General features: G+C 40.4%; 1 protein-coding gene across 1 annotated transcript in view; it reads left to right on the forward strand.

Annotated features, from left to right (window-relative positions):
• The window catches only part of adam19a (ADAM metallopeptidase domain 19a), a 219,235-nt gene that overhangs the window by 105,186 nt on the left and 90,710 nt on the right, over positions 1 to 23,339 (forward strand). Inside the window, exon 4 of the mRNA XM_046064116.1 lies at positions 16,145 to 16,226. Within this exon, the coding sequence (XP_045920072.1) occupies positions 16,145 to 16,226 (82 nt within the window). The remainder of the gene's footprint in view (positions 1 to 16,144; positions 16,227 to 23,339) is intronic.

Raw genomic sequence — 23,339 nt, forward strand, 5'->3', positions numbered from 1 at the left:
AAAATAATTACGCTTTGTCACGCTGTCTGGAAGCGTTGGTAATGACGCACTGACATAAGAACACGTTGCATCATCATACTGTTAAGTTAGCATCAGAGCGGTTGCAATTTTCCATCATAGAAAGCTGCTGTTATGACCACAAATTAAGCTAGTTGAGCTAGCTGTAAGCAAGTTCACATGTACACAAACTCTACAGTCCTCTGCATCCTGCATCCTGGGCTTACTGTAGGGGACCAAGAAGAAACATCTCTGTGACACAGTAAAGCCATGCTTGCATCCCTCCCACCTACAGTCAGTGTTGAATTATTTTAATCATAACCAGGATCTTTCCTTAACATTAACCAAGCGGTTTCCTTTCTAACCAAACCTCAACCTCAAAAATGGCAGATCAGAAGTCAGTCAAATGAATCTTTTGTGGGAGGCTTTTGGAGTGGTTTTGGAAGGCACCAGCAAACAATGTCATATTGACAATAAGGGGTGCCACATAAGAAAATCAGCTCTATTCATATGAATAATTCTGAAAGGTGGTCACAAAACTGCCTGTTTTGTTGATCAAGGAGGACTTGTTGATAGAAATCTGCCTCACTTCAGTTATGAATCTGCTCACTCTAAAAATGAGAACATGATATACAGCTTCCTGTTCCAGAGAACAAAAATTGTGGAAGTAAAAGATACTACTAAAATAAATCACATATTCAAATAATCTGCTTTAGAAGTCCATCCCATAGACTGGTACTATGTTAGTGTGTGAAATTCCACCTTTATTTGGCTCTTCAAAAGAGCTACAAAAACATCATAACATGGTTGATAAGTTGTGCCTGCTCACCCTTACTGCCTGTGGTCAGCCTGTCAGGAAGTCCAGGACCCATTTGCACAAAGTAATGTGAAGTCCTAGGTGCATGACTTTGGTGATGAATCTGGTGGGGACTATGGTGTTAAATGCTGAGCTGTAATCAATCCTTCTTCAGCATTCTCACATGATTCCCCTTCGTGTTGTCCAGATGGGAAAGACGTAGGGAGGAGCAGATGTGGTCTTTTACCAGCTGCTCAAAGCACTTCATGACTATAAAAACTGGTGCTAGTTGGTCAGCGCAGGCCTTGAGTACGCATCCGGGGATGCCATCTGGTCCTGCAGCCTTCTGGGTGTTTACCCTCCTGAAAGCCTTCCTCACATCATGGTCCAAAAACGAGATCGCCCTCGCCTCTTTGTCTTCTACTGTGTGGGCCTGTAGTATAGGACAAGTGCCATTAGCTTGAAAATGTGTATCTAAGTGATCAAGTTTGTATGCCAGAAAGGATCAGCCATATTTCCAGAGGCCACCGTTGAGTTGTATGTAGCGGTGCATATTTTCAGTGCGTCATGGATGGTTTTGTCCACCCACAGTTTCTGATATTTATTAACTGTGACTGAAGGCACAGAGTCATCCACCAGTTTGCAGATAAATCCCAGGGCAACCTCTGTAAACATGTTGACATAACTGTAAGTCCTGCAGTATGCTGTCTGATTAGTCAGACCAGCATTGGACCTCTCTTGTCACTGGGGCTTCCTGCTTGACTCTTTGTTTGTATTTTGGAATGAGGAAAATGGCGGCATGATCCTATTTCCCAAAAGGGTGTTGAGAAATAGCCCTGTAGCCATCCTTAAATGGTCAGTAATAGTGGTCCAGAGTCCTATTCCCTCTAGTGGTAATGTAAGTAATGTGTTGAAAATAGGAGGGAGAGTCTCGGTCAGAAAGAGAGGGTTACAGGCTCTGATGTCCCTCTGGAACTTGATCCTGGCCCTGATGTTGTCAAGATAATTTTCCAAGGATTGGAAATTGGCTCACAGGAAACTGGACTGAGGTTTAGCAAACGCCTGGGTCCTCAGCCTGGATAATGGATTATCAATAAAAGCAGACAAGAAAAGCTTTGATTTCATTGTTAAAGAAGAAACAAGTTTGCACACAACTTATACTACATTAGCTTGATCACAAGCTAATCTGGCTGGTTACACATTGCATGAAATAGCACTGAGATTTTCATGTCAGAAAAGGAAAACATTTTACCTCGCCAATTAGATACTGGAATTTGTTTTAGATTCCCCCTTTCCTTTTATTTCTGTCAGAGCAGACGAATAGGAAAGAATATTCCTAACGGTTAAATGCACCAACACCTTAAGAAATTATGGTATGAATTTAGAGAGCTGAATTGAAACCAAAAATTAAAGGTTCTGTTCCAGCCTGAAAATCCAGTATATTTTGTATTTCACTCCATATATTTAGATAAAGATGGTAAATCGCTTTTAACAAACAGCATTTCCCATAAGCCCTAGAACATCGCAGACCAAACATCACGGTTTGACAGAAAAGGCAAGTCCATGAGCAAGTTGAGGGGTTGCGGCTAGCTCAGACATGTCTAAAGGAACAGCAGGACAGAGAGGAGCAAACTGTGTAAAAGTAAAAACTTTTTAGACAGCTGAAATCACAGCTAAAAAATTGGAAAGATGACATTGGATGACACTGTCGCCTCACAGCAAGAAGGTTGTGCCTTTCTGTGTGGAGTTTGCATGTTCTTCCCGTGTCTGCGTGGGTTCTCTCCGGGTGCTCCGGCTTCCTCCCACCGTCCAAAGACATGCGGACTAGGTTGATTGGTGACCCTAAATTGTCCTTAGGTGTGAGCGTGAGTGGTTGTTCGTCTATGTGTGGCCCTGCGATGGGCTGGCGACCTGTCCAGGGTGTACCCCGCCTTGCGCCCAATGTCAGCTGGCCAGCGCCCCCTTCAACTTCAACCTGTATGCAGGATAAGCGGTTGACGATGGATGGATGCTTTTCTTTTTTCTTCCCCACAATCCCTATGGCCCAAACAAAGGACACAGCAGGAAAAGACCCCCCCATCCAAGGAAGGTTAAAATCAAAGGCAACTGAACCTGGTTTGAAGATACTTGAAGACGTTCGAGTTCACTTCCTTGGATAACTATGACCTGGATGACCGAGAATTTTCACAGACACAAGATAAAATTCTGTCAGCCGTCATCCTGTCTTAGGATTCTGAAACCTCAGCTGCACTGAAAAGTACAGCTTACACTTAAAAAATGGAAAAAAGAAGACACCCAACCAAAGGATATGCACAAACAGGAAGAGCTAGGGAAGACGTGACTACATTCTCTCTGAAGCTCATGTTCAGCTTTCTCTGTCTCCCTTGGTTGGACAAGGATCTGTCTTTGTTCCTGTTTCTAAAAGACAAGAAATGGATCCATCATTAGTATGGAGTGAAAGATTTGTTACCTTAACCAGATTTTGTTGATAATTTTGTTATAAAGGTAAGAAATGATGCTGGGCCCTGACACAGCTCCATGTACACTCTAATACATCTTTCTTTTTTTATGATTATTGATTGGCCTTGAGGAGAGCGACATTTTTTGGAGCAATTACTGGTTAATTGTCAGTTCACTATGGCAGATTTCAGGGTAAGCTGTGTTTGCACTCAGTTTGTGTTGTGTTGAAGCAACATAAAAAGATTTATTACAGTCCCCGGCCCAGTAGAAAACAGCTTAGTAATTGAACAGCCTTCATGACAAACTCTGCTCATGAAAAACACAAAGAGGCAATTCTTTTATATTGTGGAGTGCTTCACTATCACCAACAGTACCTCAATTTAGTCTGTTTGAACTGTTGATGGCAAAATTCAATTGAACACATCTTCTCCAAAATATAGTGGAGCAAAATTTGTTAGCCATTCCTGCTGCACAGAGGACTTTGGTGACTTTTCCGATGACGTGGTTTGGAGCTTGACAACTATTGGATGGATTGCCATGAAATTTGGAATAGACATTCCTGTCCCCCTCAGTGCCTCATTATATGATTGAAGAGCAGCAGTTTATTTTGACACTGTAATACATCACGCTTAGTACAGAGTGTATTTTGGTCACAGTTCAACACATTTCACCCTTATCTCAGAGTAGAGCTGCTCTACTGTTGTGTGAAAATGGTAACGTGTGTATGTAATAGGGTTTGGCCAATAGATGATTCCATCGTCTGTCGCTGATGGCTGCAGACATCACAATGTTAAGCCGTCATTGGTGTGCCGCATGCAGGCTTATTAATTACGTAACTTGTGAAATGGTCAAAATCAACGTGGTACCAAATGACATCTGCACTAACGTGTTCACTGGTGCTTTACCTGGTTTGTGCTTGTAGGATATCCACAGTGGTCGCTGTGTCTTGTAACATAATACCACGTTTTATACATAGTTTAGTATATGTGTGGGGAAACACATGCCTTTATAAGACAACTGCTATCTCATTCTCCGGGGAGAACTCTAACATAGCGGTGCACAGCTAGGGGTTTGTGATTATCCCCACTATGCGTGGAGGTGATCCCAACTATATCTAGTTGGTATTGCTCCATCTCCCACAACTCTGGTTCTATCCCTGTTAAAGAAAAGGGCCTCTCAAAAAAAATTATTTGGTGTGTGTGTGTGTATACTATACAGTATATATATGTATACCACACACCAAACACAAAGTACATTTACATTTCTTTAATATAATATACATACATAACTCTATTCATAGTTTTCACGTGACATCACATTCCAAGGAAAACGCTCCCTTGGAAGGCAAAATATACGTTATTATCCGCTGCCTGCCAACCAGGAAGCAAGTGATACACTGTTACTTTGAGTTTGTTACTTTTACGTTGCCAAAATTCGGGATGGTTGTTGAGCTTTCGGATGTACTAATCGAGGAGGAGACAAGCCTGGGCTGTGTTAGGTGAGGGATTCCCCACAAGGTAAAAATAAAAAATACCGCAGTCGAGCGGTGGCAGGGACCTGTCGGTTTTTAACGGTAGAAATGCGGCAGTGGATGCTGTAACACTTGCATTTTGTGTTCATATCTTTCTTTTTGTTAAGTTGAAAGGTGATCCAAATAAAATTTGACTGCTTCTGCGGCGTCTCTACGGGGGAGTAGGGGTGTGAGCCGCTATGCTGGTTTTTTGTTTTGCCCACCAGGTCACCACGCATGTCACGTGACTGAAAACTATGAATGTGCCTGCATGTTTCACAGTACCTTTCACAAAAGGTTTGAAGTACAATAAAAGTAAATTATATTGTCTTTGGAGAGCAAAAACTCGTCTAATCCAGTTTCTCTAGAATAAAGCATGTTGGTTTTCACAGCAGATTCAGTTTTGATAGACTGCATGTTGCTGTTGCAAAATTAATGCCTGAAGTTCATAACCCTTGAGAGACTTTGTTGACACTGGTTTAAATAATAACTTCTAAAGCTATCATAAAAGGTCCCAAAGCAACTATATAGTTGCATTAGTGAAATAATAGCACAAAAGGACAATATTTTAGTCATCATTAAGTGTATGTATGTACAGTATTTCTACCCTACATATACAAATTAAATACAGTGTGAGTATGAGTGGTGATTTTCCATTTGCACTTAAAAAATAAGATCATCTGAGGTTAAAGGTAGACACAGCTGCACATGTGCCTCAGCCTATCACAACTTGAGACCAGTTTCACACTGCAGGTTTCATAAACCGTGTCAGGGTTTGTGGTTAACCTCATCCTTGATGAGCTAGGGTCACACCTTAAACAGAGTGACACCATTGCTGAATTTCAGAAAAGTGTAATCACTTTAAAATACCAAAGCAGAAATATTAAAGATGCAAACATACATTTTGGCACTTCCTGCAAATCAGCATCAAGGCAGATTTAACAACAGCAACTGAAGTCGGGTTGTGACTAAAAGAAGAAACAGCAGCCTGCAGCTTCCAGTTCTCACTTCCTTTAAGCCTCGCAGCATCGTTTTAAGATTTACTGGCAACAGTTCCTGTATAAGACTTTTCTTATGATTCTTTGTCCTGTTTTTGAATGCAATTCACTTAGTGCTTCGGATGGTTATGATCTGGTTGAAATTTTTAGAGAAATTCCTTCAGTAGTCAGTAGGTGGTTAGTAGAACAGCAATGATTGGACGAAAAATCAAGTAGTCATTTTTTAAGCAAACTTTCTTGTTGGTTCCAGCTTCTCAAATATGACAATGGCTGTGTCCGAAATCACCCACTACTCACTATATAGTCCACTCAAAGTATCCCAGAATGCATTTTGAAAAGTAGTGTACAACCGATGGTCACTAACCAAGCCCTATATACCATCATGCATTGCGCTGATAGAAAAAACTGTCCACCAAGCAATTGTCCAACAGCAATGACGCACCGAGGTAATGATCCGATTAGTGTCCGAAAATGCTGATTTCATTTTACAGGTGAGCTAACTATATAGTCCTCTATATACAACTCACATAGATAGGGGGTAGAAGTAGTGAATGAGTGGTGATTTCTGACACAACCAATGTTCTTCTTTTTGTTGTGATATATGACAATATTTCTTGACCAACAGCAGTGTATCCATCAGACAAGCACTTTTGTTCAGCATGTTCACCTATTGTGCAAGTTGCCACATACACATACTTGCCAGCCCTCTTGGTTCTACCAAGAGACTGTCATTGCCCCCTCCTGGGGTCACAATTCTCCCATATTTGTCCCAATTTATGACAAATTTTCACACCTTTTTTTGTTATCACAACCTGTTTCTGGCAGTCCACAGCATGTACCTACAACTCAAATTCCACCTGGACAACAATGTTGTTTCTTGGCATGCACGTGACGCTGAAGAGAGCTGCTTGCACCTCGTCCTCCGTTGAGTGAGAGAGGGAGAAAGAAAGGGAGAGCACTAAGAGAAAGAAATACTCAAGTAAATTTCATTAAATACATGTATGCCACAGAGCAACGCAAGTTCACACCAGAGGGGCGAATTATATTCTGTAATCTTTTTTTGTGAATTAAAAGTAATACTAAAAGTATTTAACATTAAAATGCTGTTGCAGTGTAGTTAGTATGTTGTTATTTTCATTCTCAGTCACCAGAATGCAGGAAACAGTCTCATGAAACACAATTCTTTTCTTGGGGAGGATGCCTGGGCGCTAACTTTTGTTTTTAAGTCCCAACTATTTTTGTGGTCTCAAGGTTAGCAAGTGTGCAGATATGGTAATTTATCACAGTTTTTGGTTTTGGTCTCTGTACAGGCACCATGGTAACAAACCCAACAACCTCACTGTGGTAAAGAGGCTCGAGGAAGTCACTGCACCTGGCTGTTGTTCACAATGAAATGGTGCACGCAGCTCCCCCTAAAAACATAAAGTATTATTTTTGCACTTCTGTTTGTGTATGCATTAAACATACAAGAGGCACTCTGTCAGTCAGTCAGCTTTAGAGGTGTTGGTCGGTGTAATTTCTTACTGTGGACACCAGGCCAACTTTGTCCCCCTGCTACCTGCTTCCAGTTTGTATTCTAAGCTAGGCAACCAACTAATACTCTGTAAGTTGTCAAAATGTTATATTAGCAGACAGATTTAAGTTGTCATTTTTTAGGTTTTCTCAAAGGTTTATTTTATCACTCACTCTCCGGCTTAGCCATTTTACTGCATCAAATAAACTAATTAGATGAAATTAAGTTAAAATGGCCAGGAAGACATCAGCCATTGATATAGAGACATGGTTTATTGTTGTGGAAGTTAAATTAAATCAAAATACAATTAGCAGTTGGATGGAGGTCTGGCATTTATGACAGACTGCATCTAGGATGAAGTTCTGTTGTGCACTGTACAGTATGTACTGGATGTTTTCATTTCATGCTGCACAGATACGTCAGCAGTAATGAAAAGAGAGCAGAGAGACAAATAAAAGTCAATATTTGACTTTGAATATACATTTTCTTACAGATTTTTTGACTTAAGAGTCCCTGTAGGGTTTTAAGTTGTTTTTTTTGAGTGTTTTAGTTGATACTTTTTTATTTGGGAACTGTGTCAGATTAGGGGGTTTACTGCGTCCCCAGTAGTATTGTAGTCAAGACCGCCCAAACCGAGACCAAGTTAAGACCAAGACCTGAGTTTATCGATACCAAGACAAGACCAAGTCTTTTAGGGGCCGAGATCAGTTGAGACCAAGACTGAGGGAGGGCGAGACCGAGTCTAGACCAAGACCAGTTCCCCACATTACATGAAACACAATAAAATGTGGAACGAGATCATAGGTACTTCTCAAATTGATCTGAAAGATCCACATTTTCCATTCAAACACCCACATACAAACACTAAGAGCTGAAATCAACGTAAGCATCTTTATTCAACACTGCTTTTCCATGTTTACCATCGCAGGGAGGGGGGACAGTTCTTAACAGTAACAACACATTTTTAATTAGGGTTATTGGTTGCATTTGAAGCAATATGTTTTACATCCAATAAAAGTTAGGATGCTAACAAATAAATCAGACAGTGTAAAAGCAATTTATTGATATTCCCAAAGTTAAGGTCTTGACTGGTCTTGAAATAAAATCCCGAGTCCTCAATGTCTAAGACAGAGACAAGACTGAGTACAAATGCGGTCGAGTCCGAGACCAAGGCCATCAAAAAGTGGTCTTAAGACCGGTCTCAAGACCAAGACCGGTCTCGAGTACTACAACACTACTCCCCAGTAACCTCTTCCTGATTGAGGTCAACCACTCTTGTTTGGGCTGAAAGTGAGATCCACTCCACCCTTGGGTGTTTAGTTTCAATCTCATAAATCTCATGATAAATGTTTTGCTGGAAAGTATCGTGAGGATCCATCTCTATACCAAATGTTAAATGGTGTCATGACTGGAATCCACCTTGTTTTCCACTCCAGTGTATGACTTCGCTAATCGCTCGGAAAACATGATTTACTACAACTTCAATTTGGACACCTCGTTGGTTTTGCTCCTGCTCCACCCTTAAGACAAAATACCATTGTAGCCTACAGGAAATCCCATGATCAAGTGGTTAGTTTGCCTTAGTCTGTCTGCCATTCATGCTTCCAGAAGCCTAATGTCATTTGATTTTTTGTCCTTGGTTTTTCTCTGATTCCCTTAAGACAGAATAAATGATATAAGCCCCTCTACTGGTACGGTCCGTCGTAATGCCACACCCATTATTTCCTATTTAAACCAACGAATCAGCTGTGTTTTGATGTTGCAAATTAATATGCATCAACTTATCAGGATATGCCTTTACCTATTTACCTTTTCCAGTCCTATTTCACTGTGTTGATGCAGCCAAACCGATGTGGAAATGAGAATAAGTGTCTGGTGCACCGATTGCTGGTTTTATCCCATGTAGTGTGTCATAGAGGAAGACTATGGATGCAGCATCTTGGACGCATCATGAGGTCCCAACAAAAACCTAGCTTTATCGGCAGGCTGTGTTGTTAGTAACCCTCAGCAAAACCTTATTTCAGACCAACTACACCTCAAGTACTTACTGTATTCAATATTTAGCATGTCATAGTTCCTTTTAGCAACTCAGTACAATAATGAAGAGCTTTACTTCAATGGAGCCATTCACTGATTCTGGTATTCCCTGTTAGTCCCAGCAGCCCTTATGACTGCGTGGCTGTTAAATAAGAGCCTCTCAGACAGCAGAATGTTTCAGTGATTAACTATTAGTCATTTTCACATGATGTGTTTGTTCAGACAGCTATAACACTGGTTGCATTTGTGTGTGTTTGCTCATGTTTGTCTGGTGATGGTAGAAGTTTGTTTATCTCACATTTTAAATGCACAAAGGTGAGGTCTGTGTGTTGTTGACTGTTGACGTGTGGGTCTATCTTCTGCAGGATTTGTGGTGTTCCACCCATCCTGTCGGTTTCAAATGAGAACACACTAAATAAACACCAACAGGCAATCCCTTTTTGTAGAGCAAGTTATACTTGGTCAGCATGTTAAGAAAGAAAAAAAATTATTTTTTTATTAACTTTGTAATGTAGTTTTGGCTATCGTACTGGTCTACAATAATACCAGTTTCATTGCTGAATTGGTATCGTTAGGATTTTATCGATACTGCTGCTTTCATCAGCACTGTTAATTGGTTCCTTTTTGATTACTGTGCAAGAAAAACAACATTAAGAACACAATTAAATATAAATGTCAAGGGATTAACTGGTACAGCTGAGAGAGTGAGGAAGGGCTTCTGGTCTTAGCCTGAACGTTTACAAGAATTTGCCAAATTTTTAAGATACGTGGTTAATTTGGCCATAAACATGTATACAGTTAGTCCTCATTTTTCCTGAAAATACAGGTTTTTACTTACTAAAAGCAGGTTGCCAGGGGCATCCGGGCACACTACTTTGCAAGAGTTAATGACCTCCCTAAGTATTGGTTTTCCTGAATGGCAGTCCAGTTTTCAATATTTGTTTGTACCAAAGCATATGGATCAGTGCCACAAAGGTACTGTATTTGATACAGAGCCTTAATGCCACTGTAAGAGGTCGCAGCACATAACTAGTATATACAATTGGACAAGGTTAGTGTCACAAGCCAGCAGTTTTATCAAAGCCACATAATAGGCAGTAAAAACAAAGACAAACATAATCAGTGAATGGACAGAAAAAATAATCAACAGCAATTTTAATTATCATTTCATTGTTTAATGTGAGACAATGCAATATTTGCAAAACAGTAAACAGTGGCTACTATGGCCATAAATTTTCATGGCTTTTGAATTCACTTTTGAATTCGTAGGAAGAGGATTGTGCTATTTTTAAGTTCAAAAGTTACATATATCTATTTAAGCAAAATTGCCAAACCTCTGCTTGCTGTAGTTCTTTTCTGAAATGTATGGGTTGCCTGCTTTTCTTTTTTTATGTCATTGTTCATTGGAGACAATTGGAGGACCACACATTGGGCTCTAGACAATTTTAATGAGTAATTGTTGTTACTATTTAGTTCGTCTCTTTCCCCTTCCCCTTGTGTCTACCTGCTTAACCAAGACATAGGAGCTTTGGTAACCAATCAGAAGCCAAAAGGAGAAAAGATCTTTGGTATAAACAGTACCTCTACAGTACATCCACACACACACTGTGTCCAGCTGTTTATCCTCTCGGCCTGCTCATTAGAGCACATTTTATCAGCACACCAAAGCCAGGCTGCCTGTCTGCTTTCCTTCTGCCTTGAAGAGAGCCATTACTTTTATTCTTGGAAGTAGCACAGCAGTTTGACCCCAGCTACACTGTGTGGCTTTACAGCTGATGCTCTGAGGGAGAGAAAAGGGCTGGGTGTGTTTGTGTAATTATTCAGTATCAGGGCTGCTGATGAGTTGTTCCACATCCACTGGCACTTTTTTAATGAGCATTCATGGTCGACGACAATGCTTAACATGGTATGTGACAGTGACATCTGCACACCTCCTCCCTTATGGGTTGGAGGGAATCTAGAAGAGAAAATGAAGAAGAATCAACCACAAGAATAACTTATTGTTTATAAACTTCATAAAATCATCACATTTTCTGGAGAATAGAAACTCAACGTGACCGCCTGTAATTGGCATTTCTGTTTGAGGAAAAGCTTTCAAGAGTGTTTTATTCATTTAAGCAATGTTGACACTTCAAAGTCAGAGAGCCACTATAGCCACTATCAATATAAAATATAATTTGTCACTGTCGTTTCCATCAATGGTCATTTGTTTTGATATGAAGTATGAAGAACAGAAATTGAGTTGGTCAGCACGACTGGAAACACACAGTCTTCCCCACAAATCAAATACATGCACCATCAACGCTGATGAGTACCTGACCTCTTTCCTTCAGGCCCGGCACAGACACTGATACACTGATCACAGTATGTGACAGAAGCACTCAAAAAGCATAAGAAATTGCTCAATACTAAGGCTTCTGTTTGCAGTTTTAATCCTTCGGCTGACACATTTCGGCAAACAAGGACCACAAGAGGGGAAATGCCCTTCTTTTACAATGACTAAAGGCCTCAGTATTCTTCAGACAAGGTACTTGTCTAATGGTCTAACAGTGTCAGAAACCTTTTTTCCACTGGTGAAATTTGGGTAGTTACTGTACGTCCGACAATTTAACTAACTTTCTGAAACGGACAATCAGGCAATCACGCCCATCTTACTCTGGCCATGTTTCCACAGATGTGACAGTATGCAGGATTTGAACTTTTTGCTCAAGCTTTTTTTTCAATCATCCCACGACCACATCCATCACTTTTGCCTTTACGGAGAGACTGTGTCAAATGATGGGCCCACATCGGGCTGATTCATCACATCAAAACGGTTTGTGAGTTCCTGCAGATAGTTCTACCAGTTATGTCTAATTACTTTGTCACCAATGTAATTGATGAGATCGAAACACAGCAACATGGGTCTGACACGGAATCAGACAAGTGGCCAGACAGGTTGTAAACAAACCACCAGGTTAGTCAGACATTTTTGGAAGGAAGGACAAAGGCTGACAGTAACTTCATTGCCCACACTGTCAGTTTTAAACATCCAACACAGTTTACAGACTGACTTCCTGGTTCAACTTTGACCTACTATACTTTCCGTACTCGTTTCCTGTGCAGAGTGTTTTTTTGTTTTTTGTTATTTTGATTGAACCTGCGGCCAGATCTACATCAATAGACTACATCCTCAAAGAGCAGAAGCCCCAGAACCTGATGAACTAGCGATGATTAAAAGTTCCATTGCCTTTTTATCTCTTGAGTTTCCATGACTCACCGTTAGTCAACACCATTGCTAGTTGCTCGTTTGCACATGCACTGTATGTAAGTTGAACAACACAAAGACAAAATCTGAGATTCAGTATAATCAATATATAATAATGTAATATAAATACATTTAAATCTCTACTTTAACAGTAATATATAATGTTTATTGTAAACATGAGACTGTGTTAACACTTTAAACCCCAATCTGCAGCATGCAGGTAATGATTGACTTAAAGCTAGCCTGTCATCTTCAGTCAAGCTTGGCTTACTAGAGTTGCAGACCTCTACACTGATCAATTCCTGTTGTGTTGTCTCCAGGAACGTGAAAGGTCATTTTTCACATGCAATAGGCGATCACTGTAGGTGAGCATTTTACCAGTGTTTACAAGTTTCAAGGTTTTCCAGATTTAGTCGCACCCTTTGCCAGTTTTTAATGAAGCCATTTGAGATGTTTTACTGTGATCTTTGTCTCTGTCAGCTGCCATGAAAAGCACTCAGCTTTTTCCTCTTTCTCCCTTTGATGAAAATGCTGTGTAAATACTGTCCTGAATAAGATGGAGTTGAATTTCACACACAGCTGTCTGTGCACCAGCTTCAATCGAATTAACATTAAAGGACTGCCACGTAAGACAGTCTTTTTATATTGCAGGGCAAACTGTCTGCAGTAAAAGGGGTGAGAAAGCTGGATTATGTTCCATTACAATCCCCCTGAATGAATAATACAATAGGGCCCCAAGGACCAAATGGAGATTGGGCTCATCTTTTCATGTCCGTCTTCCATTTGCGCATTTGTGCTCAGGGATCTGCTGCCAGAGTACGTCTCCTTCCTGGTCAGTTATTCAGCCACACACAGAGTCAGAATAAGGCCAGAAGTCCTCACGGTACCGCTGATCCATACATCTGTAACACTGAAGCCTTCGTCCAGGGACATCTTGGCATTTGACAACCAACTCCTTCGTCTCCAGACGTGACAAATGTCACCATTTCCTCTTACAGGCTAAAATGGAAACAATGCATTTTTGTTGTAAGGTGACCTTTTAGGAGACACCAAACAATTCTCCTTTTTCTTTTGTAGCACTCTGCAAGCTGTCTTTCAGCAGAGCAGTAACAAAAGTGCAGATAAAGAAAAGTTTGGTTGCACCAGATAAGAATTTGCATGAGATAAGTAACTAACAGATGAATCAAATTTGATACAATCCAAATAAAGGCATCGGGATATTTTTTTCCCTTCTCTGTCTCTTTGTGTTATCAATGCCCAGCTCCATCTACATGAAAGACTCCAGTCCCGCTGATCCAACATTTCATTTGGAGGAGATTATGCTTTTTGCAATCAAGCTAGGCAGTATCATAAAAATCACACAGGGATGTCAGCAAGCAAAGATAGAAGCTATGAATATCATTGAAGCTTTGTCTGACTTTGCACTTCCTTCAAAGCAGAGTTTAGTATGAAAGGGTAGTATGAGATAGAGGAACCTCTCACTGTCATTCATGGTAATGGTATAGGAATTTACCGGTCTCTGTCGTATTTATAGAGATGGTGTACTCACAAATGTTCTTGAGCCCACGTGGTTGTAGTAATTTCTCAATCATGTAATCCATCAGTTGAATTTAGTGTGCACACAGAGCCAATCAAGCAAAACAGGAGTTATTTACATTTAAGTGGTTGATGTAAGTGGTTTCATCAGATCTTATAATGTGACACAGCAGCATTTGCACCTTATGCACTTCAAGAATAAAACTGAGCTCCGATAATCTGATGTCTCTTAAAAGAATACCAAGTTAAAACGACAAGTTACAACAAGTTATAACAGATGTGTGTGGTTATTATGGAGCAGGGTAAAGGTAAAGCAGTGCATGCGCTCTGCATCTCCAATCAGATGTGGCAGATTTTCCAACCTATCCGTCCTGCTGCCTTCAGATATTTGCAAGGATTTAATGAACTGAAGGAGGAAAATTTAAATAAACACTAATGCAGCTGTAGACAGCAGACACTGTAAGAATCAGTCATTCATTTATAGAAAAATGCACACTGCTTGACTCGCAGACCTGCTTTAATCATTTACATTTATTAATTTAGCTGACGCTTTTATCCAAAGCTAAGCATGTCAGGGGTCGCACGCCTCCTGAGTTTGTTCTTGCTGAAAAACAAGTGGTAGCCAAATCACCAAAGAAGCAGCTGACAGACTTTGCAGCAGAAACTGACGTGGTTCTATTATCAGTTCAACATCTAAAACACATTTTACAAAATACCAAGAACTGTCTTTGCACAGCCTCATTTGAATGACCTCCCACCTGTGTACATTGTGCTCTGCGCTACACAGACAGGGGAAAGAGACATTCAAGGTCAGAGCGCTGCTCGTTGCGCCCCCACAAAGTAGAGCCCTCTGTGTGGACCTCTTGTCACTGACTACCCATCCATGCTGACATGTCTGCCAGCTAGAGTCTGTAAAATTAAAAGAGTAATATTTGATGTACAAGGTAGTTTATTATTATGTGAGATTTCCAATCTAAAATTGCCCCAGTACTCTCTCTGGGGTTAACTCATAACATTTTAAAGGGTACCCCTTTAAAATCCAGCAATTTAATATTCGTAAGAGAGAAAAAAAGAACCTTCAGCCCTAGTAGGGTGCAAATCTCTAAAATGCTGGATCCTACTTGTCCCATAATGTAATCTGCATCTTTTTTTTTTAGGCTCTTTCTGCTTGATGAGTGCCCACATTCCAAGTTTGTAACAAGGGCTCTCTGTTAAAATGTTTTCCCTACCAAGGCCAAGCCAAGCTTACCCCAACTGAGTGACATCAGTGTTGTTGTTTTGCTATTGAGGATGCCCTATAAAAATCTACAGTAATAGAAAACACTTCCCTGCACTCCACTCCCGAGAAAGGATCGACAAGGCATCTCTGGTTGGGTGGTTGGGACTAAAGAGGCAACTTGCTTGAATTTGTCATCTCATACATAGAAGGCAGCAGTGCTCTAAATCAATAATTAAATTTTGAATTGATCTGGAAGTGCTTTTTAGTAATGTTTGTTCTAGGAGTATATGGATTAAAATATAAAATGTCTAGTGGCAATAGGTAAGGAATATAAGAATAAATGAAAAACTTGAGTCATCGTGGGATTGTCTTTAACTTTATAATGTTGCAGTTAAATTGTGGCATATTGCATTTGCATAATATCCCCTATTTAACTGTACTAAACTCATATGACACACTATGTAGCATTGAAACCTTCAGTGTTCTGCACAAGAAGCAGCTTAGGAAATGTCCTGTGTGATGCTGCCATCATTTAGCTCATCTAGCTAATGACATTAGCTAATGTCATTAGCTAATACCATTAACCGACTAACAAAAAAACTCCTACATTTTTGTCAAAGCACTCCCAGCCTGATGCTGTTTATTATTTCATTATGTGATGGTGAATCAATATTGAGCAGAAACGATTCATGCCAACGTGGCACTTTATTTTCTTCATTTGGTTACTACATAATAGTACTTCCACCTACTAAGACCGAAATTACAAAGGGATCATTAAAACAAATCTTATCTAATCACCTATTTCTCCCCTTTTCTCTTTTTCTATCCCAGTGAGCTTTTAGGTCCAGACTTTACGGAGACCTACTACACTGAAGATGGGCAGCCAGTGACTGTGGCCAATTATAATTACACTGTAAGTATGAATCAACAGGCATCAGTGAGTCTGTAGGAAGTTGTATTTCTTCTGCCACTCTTGTTTAACTGCTCTTACTCGCACACTCCTTCATTAAGGATTATCATCCTATGATCACTTTCTTTCTTACGAGGACATTTGTTGATGTCAGTCATGTCTTAACCCTACAAGTCCTACTTCTGAAACCAACTCTAAACTACACCTTAACCTAAATCTAATTTGAACCACTGTTCCGAGTCCAAATCTTAAACTAGACACTTGAATGGCTGTATAATATTGAATGTACAAGGTAGATTTATTTATCATTTTACAACACATGGTTGTATAACAGTGTTGAGCACTAGATAGGAGGACGTGTGACATTCAGTCCGAACTGTCTGGGGTCTGTTTGTGACGAAGTCCAATATCCAGTTGTCTAGAGTATGGTACTAGAACTCAGAGTGCTAAATCAGTTTCATGGAGCTGATTGTGTTGAACGCTGAGCTGAAATCCACAAACAGCATTCTGATGTAGGTGTTGTTTTTCTCAATGCGTGTGAGGGCTGAGTGGAGGGCAGTGGAGATGGCATCCTCTGTGGATCCTCTGTTGGTTCTGAAAGCAAACTGCTGAGGGTCCAGGCTGGCTGGGCTGTTCTTTATGTGCTGAGGAACCAGTTTCTCAAAGCACCTCATCAGAATGAGGGTGAGAGCCACAGGGCGGTAGTCTTTCACACTAGACACTGCAGACTTCACACAATGGTGGGAACCCTCTCCTGAGACAGTGAGATGTTAAAAATGTCAGTAATAACATCAATTGGCACAGGTTTTTAGTACACGGCCAGGGATGTTATCTCGCCCAGCAGCTTTACTCATATTCACTCTCAGCAGGACTCTCCTCACATCTGCTGTGGATACTGACAGTGGCCGGTCTTCTGGAGGTGGAGTCGACTTTACAGCTGACTCCTTGTTGAGGAGATCAAAGCGAGCATAAAAGGTGTTTAGCCTGTGATGTTTTTGACGGCCTGCCACATGTCTATGGTGTTGTTGGTGTTGAGGTCTCTCTCCAGTCTCTGCTGATGTCTCTGCTTCGCCTCCTCGATGCCAGCTTTCAGTCTCGCTCTGGTGGTGCTGTATGGTTCCTTGTCACCTGACTATAAAGCAGCTATTCTGGCTCTGTCAAGAGCCCTCACCTCTCCATTCCAGACTTTTTTGGTTGGGGAATGATGTTGTTGTTCTTAGTGATCACAAAATCATCAACACATTTGCTGATGTATGATGTTACTGATGATGTATATTTCTCAAGATTGATGCGGTTCTCTTGGGTGGCGGCCTATCTAAGTATGTGCCAGTCTGTGCACTCAAAACAGTCCTTTAGAGCCGCTGTAGCCTCATCTGTCCACACTTGAACAGTTTTTAACTGATGGTTTGACACTTTTTATCAGCTGGGTGTAAGTAGCCAGGAGATGCATGGTCTGATAGAGGGCTTTGTAGATGCTAGGAATATGCATGTCAGTGATAAATGGACGGTACACGCATAGCACCTTTCTACTCTTCCGACCATACCAAAGCATGTTACAGTTCATTTAACATTCACCCCATTCACTGATGGCAGAGGCTACCATGCAAATTGGAAGCAATTTGTGGTTCAGGATCTTGCCAAAGGACACTTAAACATGTAGACTGGAGGAGCCGGGGATCGAACCGCCGATCTTCTGACTAGTGGGTGATTTACCGCACATAACTGCCAAGTCTTTACCGAACAATAATGGTGTTTTACAACTTTTAGAATTAGATTTGTAATGCTTTGTCCTACCTACTGTATCCACAGGCGTCCATTGGTTGCCATTTGTTTCGGTCTCCATGTCCATATTGAATGTTCTTTTCTGTTTTCAAATTATCAATGTGTAACCTAAACTTGAAAATAAGACTGAAAAATGTGAGTTGTAGAGTTAATTTAGAGGTGAATTATGTCCTAATTTTAGTTCATTTGAACTGAAAATATAAATGTGTATAATGGCAGAATTGTTACAACCAGTAGTTGTCATGGGTTGGCTGAGTGAAGGCTGAGGTGTGGATCCAAATACAGACCAAAAGGTGAGGATGCAGTTCAAAAGGATTTATTAAGTGAAACAAGCTTACATGGGAGCACAAGCGTAAGTCCAAACTGAGGTAATCCAACAAACACAAGGCAATCCAAAAAACAGGGAATATTCCAGGGAACAGGGAAAACAGAGCACAAGGCAGAAAACTCAACATAGACACAAGGACGTGACATAGACTGAAGACAATATATACTGTACATGTTACGATGGGTGGCTGAGTTGAGCAGGTTGGAGGACCCAAATGCAGGACGCAAGGCAGAGGAGGTGCAGTGAACCGAGGTGATTTATTTGAACAAACAGAGGGCGAGCACACTTACAAACAGAGTGGCTGAAAGACTCCAAAACAAAGGTTGTCCAACAGAAAACCAAAATCCAAAACGAGCAGGGAAACACGGAGACACGACAAGGAAGGCTGGCAACCGGACAACTCATAGCAACACTGGGAAACATCATACAATGATCCGACAAGGACAAGACAGAAACACCAGGTATATATACACACAGGTGAAAGACATGAGGCTAACGAGGCACAGGCAGGGAGAGAGAGAGCAGGGGAAAACAGAGACAGACATGCAGAGGGATCACTGGGGTAACAGACACGACAAGGGTTACTGAACACTAGACGACAGACAAGACAGAGACGAACATGTGTGAACCCCAAAACACAACAGACTATATAACTGATACTGGACACAGGACAGAACCCAAAACACTAAGACATAAACCGAGACACAGAACGAGGAGCTAAGACACAGAATACAGAGCGGACCAAATCACAATAATACAAACAAGGACAAGGAATGAATACCAAAACATGAACTAAGTACATGGAACTAAACTCAGACTCCCAAACAAGACACGCAGACAGGATCATGACAGTACACTGCTAACCGAGCTGGGAGGGAAGCACAGCTGAAATACATCAGGTAATCAACCACAGGAACAAAGCTAGACAAGGACACAAAGTACAGAAGATTACCAAAATAAAACAGGAAGTAAAGTTCACAGGAACACACAAGGACAGATGTACCAAAGTAAAACACAAAACATGGAAAGACGGCAAAATCAGGGCACGGACAGAGACGGGACCAAACAGGAGACAAGACTACACTAAAACATGGAGATATAAGACTAAGGACTAAGACACAGACCATAATGATAAAACACAGAAGTACACAGATCAGGAAAACATGAAAGCACAGGACTAAGGAAATAATGGCAAAAACCAGAAACCCACAGGGAAAAAATACAACTTATAACAGTAGTTGTATAGGGATGAAGGAAACAACATATCGCTGATGGAATCAGGCAGGTAAGACATTTTATTGTCAAATGGCAAAAATAATAAATAATTACAGACTTTTCTTTAAAGTTCAGGTAACATACAGCACAATGAAAACGAAAGGGAAGCAAGGTGATGCAGGGAACAAAGGGAAGGGCAGCGGGTGGCGCCCAATCAACAAACAAATAAACAAAGAAGCCCACCTTTTTAGCCGAATAACCCCATCACCTTACTAGCTGCAACAACTGAAAAGAATGAAATCAACAATCCCTAAACGTACCTGTCAAACAAAACAAACAGTGATAGCCACCCATAAACTTGTGTTTCAGTAAACAGCCGTGGTGCCGGAATAAAGCATTTTTGAAACCAGAAGGATTAACCTAAAGCCATTGCCCAGCTCCCAGAAATCGCTAAACTTGTGCCTCACACGAGCTAACATACTAATAACACACACATTCAAAGCTAACCTTAAGGCTAACTATAACAAACACGTTAACAGAATACCGAGAGGCACGGAGGCGGACTGCTCAGGTTAAATCACAGCTGCCTCTAGCTTTCCCAGGAGGCATCTTCTGAGCTGACGATTGGCGGCTGAAACTCCCTGACGTGGGAAGGGGACTGGCCAGTGGAAAACAGGGTTATCTTTAAGCTCCAGACCAGGACTAACTTTAAATGTTAATTAGGGGCGGCTATGTCTCAGGAGGTAGAGTGGGTCACCTGCTAATTGGAAGATCAGCGTTTTGATCCCTGGTCCTCATAACACCATTGTATGAGGGGTGAAACGTATCAATATTCATGCCCACCAGTAACTACCCAGTGGTGGAAATGTCCACATTTTACTAAGGCAACCATACATGGGTGAGGGTCTGGGTGTTGAGGGTTATTTGATAATGTCAGGAGAGCTACATAAAAATGTCTTACTAAAGGTAATTAAAATGACAAGATTGCAGAGATCTCCTGATGTTGCTTATTCAGCTTCCTACTATTCTCTTCTGCTCTCATGTTGTCTCCTCTACTCACCTGCTCTCCTCTCCTCTCCTCTTTTCTCTTCTCCAACAACAACAATGAAGACAAGAATTAACTAGACTAGATATGTCAAAGACGCCACCAATGTTTGAGGAAATTCGAAAGTGAACCACCTCCAGTGATTTTGATGAGTTTCTCAACAGCTTCAGTGATATTAATAGTTTTTCCAATGTTGTGAGTCCCCGGGGCCCGCAGGTCATTTGAGTGGGTCCCAGGGAAAGGTTTTTTGACAAATTGTAGTTTTGTTTGGGGATGGGTGTCGGATTTTATCGATACTACAACTCTTGTTGGTATCAATACTCCCTATGGTTCTTTCATTACTAACAGTGTAATGTAGTCTAATAAAGTTTTTAAAGAAAGAATAGATTTAAAACAGAATCAGAATTGATTATTTTAAAAATAACTAAATGTTGTTTCTAGTGCAGCAACAGTTATGTTTCCAGCAGCAAGTCCCTTTTCTCTATATATGCTATGTATGCTTTCTACAAGTACAAGGTTTGTACTTGTACTTACTTACAGTAACGAGTGGAGTTTAGAGTGGAGTTTGACAGGTAACATTTCTTTATTCTGCTGCAGCACAGTAATAATAATAATCTTCCTATTTAGGTTCTGAATTAGACCACATGAGAGAGCATCTTTAAAGTGCCCTGATTCATTCATTTTACAGTGTTCTGTTAGCCGGTATTGTAAAGACAGCTTGGAACATCTAAGCTTAGTCACTTCATCTTTGTATTTGTCTTATTCAGATGTTATTTTTAGTGTTATATCTTGGAGGAGCACAATGGAAATAAGCTGTAGGACTTTATTGTGCTACAGTCATTGAGGATTCTAACTACTGCAGTGCAGCAGAGTTATAAATACAATAAATAAATCAAAAATGATCATTTCAAGTTGAGTTATAACTGTCCACGATCTGAACAAGGAATCACTTCTACACATCACGTGATGCATGTTTTGTTTTTGGCACTCTTGCTTTTGATCGATAGGTTTCAGATGAGAATGAAACAAAGGGCTCAGCACAAAACTGAAGCAACCATGTTCTTGCCAACATCACAATCAAAAACAAAAAATGTCATTTAACAGCATACACTGCATCCCAGTACAAATTTAATTGGATCCATTTGGGTATTAGACATATTGACACAAACCTGACACCCTACCTGACCCAATTAGACTGAGTGTAAATTGGGCCTAATCCAAAAACAAACTCATTTGGCAGTAACACCAGAGTTTATCTTGCAAAAGGAATTACATCATGTTTAAAATGCTATGGAGACATCAGTGGCAATTACCAGAGATAAAACTTCTGGGATGACCATGAACGTCAGGAGGTTCACAGTGTTCTTCTTGTATGTTATTTATTTCTTCATTCTTTTTTTAGAAGGATGACAACTGTAGTGAACAGAGTGAGTCAGGTGTTCTGGCGGCTTGGTTTTATCTTATCGTATTAAAGAATCTCTCGTTCCCTTGTAAATCACCCTTATTTTTGAAAAATTAAAACATTAAAAGGCAAATTATGCTCTTTGGCTATAATGATCACTGTAAAATGATGGCATTCATTTTTTGGCTAATGGTCAGTAAGAAAATAAAATAAACACATGACGGTATGTCAGTAGTGTTTCCCACAGGATTTTGTGAGACTATGGTGGGTGGACCTCGAAACCTCTTGGAGAACTTTGCGCTCTTATAAACAATTTTGTGCTCTAGTAAACAATTTGATCATAAAGACATTGTATAGATGTAAAAGGTGATGACACAGCAAAAAAGTCAAAAAATGTATTTTATGTTTTTCCAGCGACCTAAAATCCAAGAAAAACGTTATGTCATTGTTTGGTTGTTTGTTTTACTTTTGATGGACACATTCTGACGCTGGATACAATCTGGATATTCAAACCCTTAGTTAACGTTACCGTACTGACCTCAAACGATGTGTCCTCAAAAGAAAAGTGGTTGACTGCTTACAGCAGTGGCACAAAACACACTGTTAGAGTTCTTTAATGTTATTATGTGATGTGATTTTAACCTTCCTTTGATAACTATGGATAACTATGACCTGGAGGACTAAGAATCTTCAGACATCAGAAAGAGATCATGTGAGAGAGAGAGATCTTTTGCCATGCCAATGACTGTCGTGAGCTATGTATACATCTAGAGGCTAACTCAACTTGCATGCTAAACCCCAACTAAAATTTTCAGGTGGAATGTATCTTCCACACACGCAGACGTTGACCTAATCTGAGTGTATTAAGCTAATTCAATAGTAATGGTTATCAGCTCATAAAGTCACGTGCCAAACCAAACATCCTGCACAAAGCAGCTGGGGATAGATACAGTCCCCTCATAAAGTATTGGAACGGTAAGGAAAATTTTGTTTTTGTTGTTCACAGAAGACATTTGGGTTTAAGATCAAAAGATGAGTATGAGACAAGAGTTCAGAATTTCAGCTCTCATTTCCTGGTATTCACATCTAGATGTGTTAAACAACTCAGGACATACCACCCTTTGTTTGAACCCACCCATTTTTCAAGTGATCAAAACTATTGGAACATGTGACTGCCAGATGTTTCTTGTTGCCCAGATGTTGCCTTTTAGGTTGATTGTCCAAACATTAAATAGCTCTGCATGACTAGTCTAAGTTTTCATCCTTGGTTCAAACCTATAAAGACTGCATTTCCTGTTAAAGAGGATAAACCAACATGAAGACCAGAGAGCTGTCTGTGGGAGA

This window comes from Micropterus dolomieu, linkage group LG12, assembly GCF_021292245.1.
Source record: "Micropterus dolomieu isolate WLL.071019.BEF.003 ecotype Adirondacks linkage group LG12, ASM2129224v1, whole genome shotgun sequence".
NCBI lineage: Eukaryota > Metazoa > Chordata > Actinopteri > Centrarchiformes > Centrarchidae > Micropterus > Micropterus dolomieu.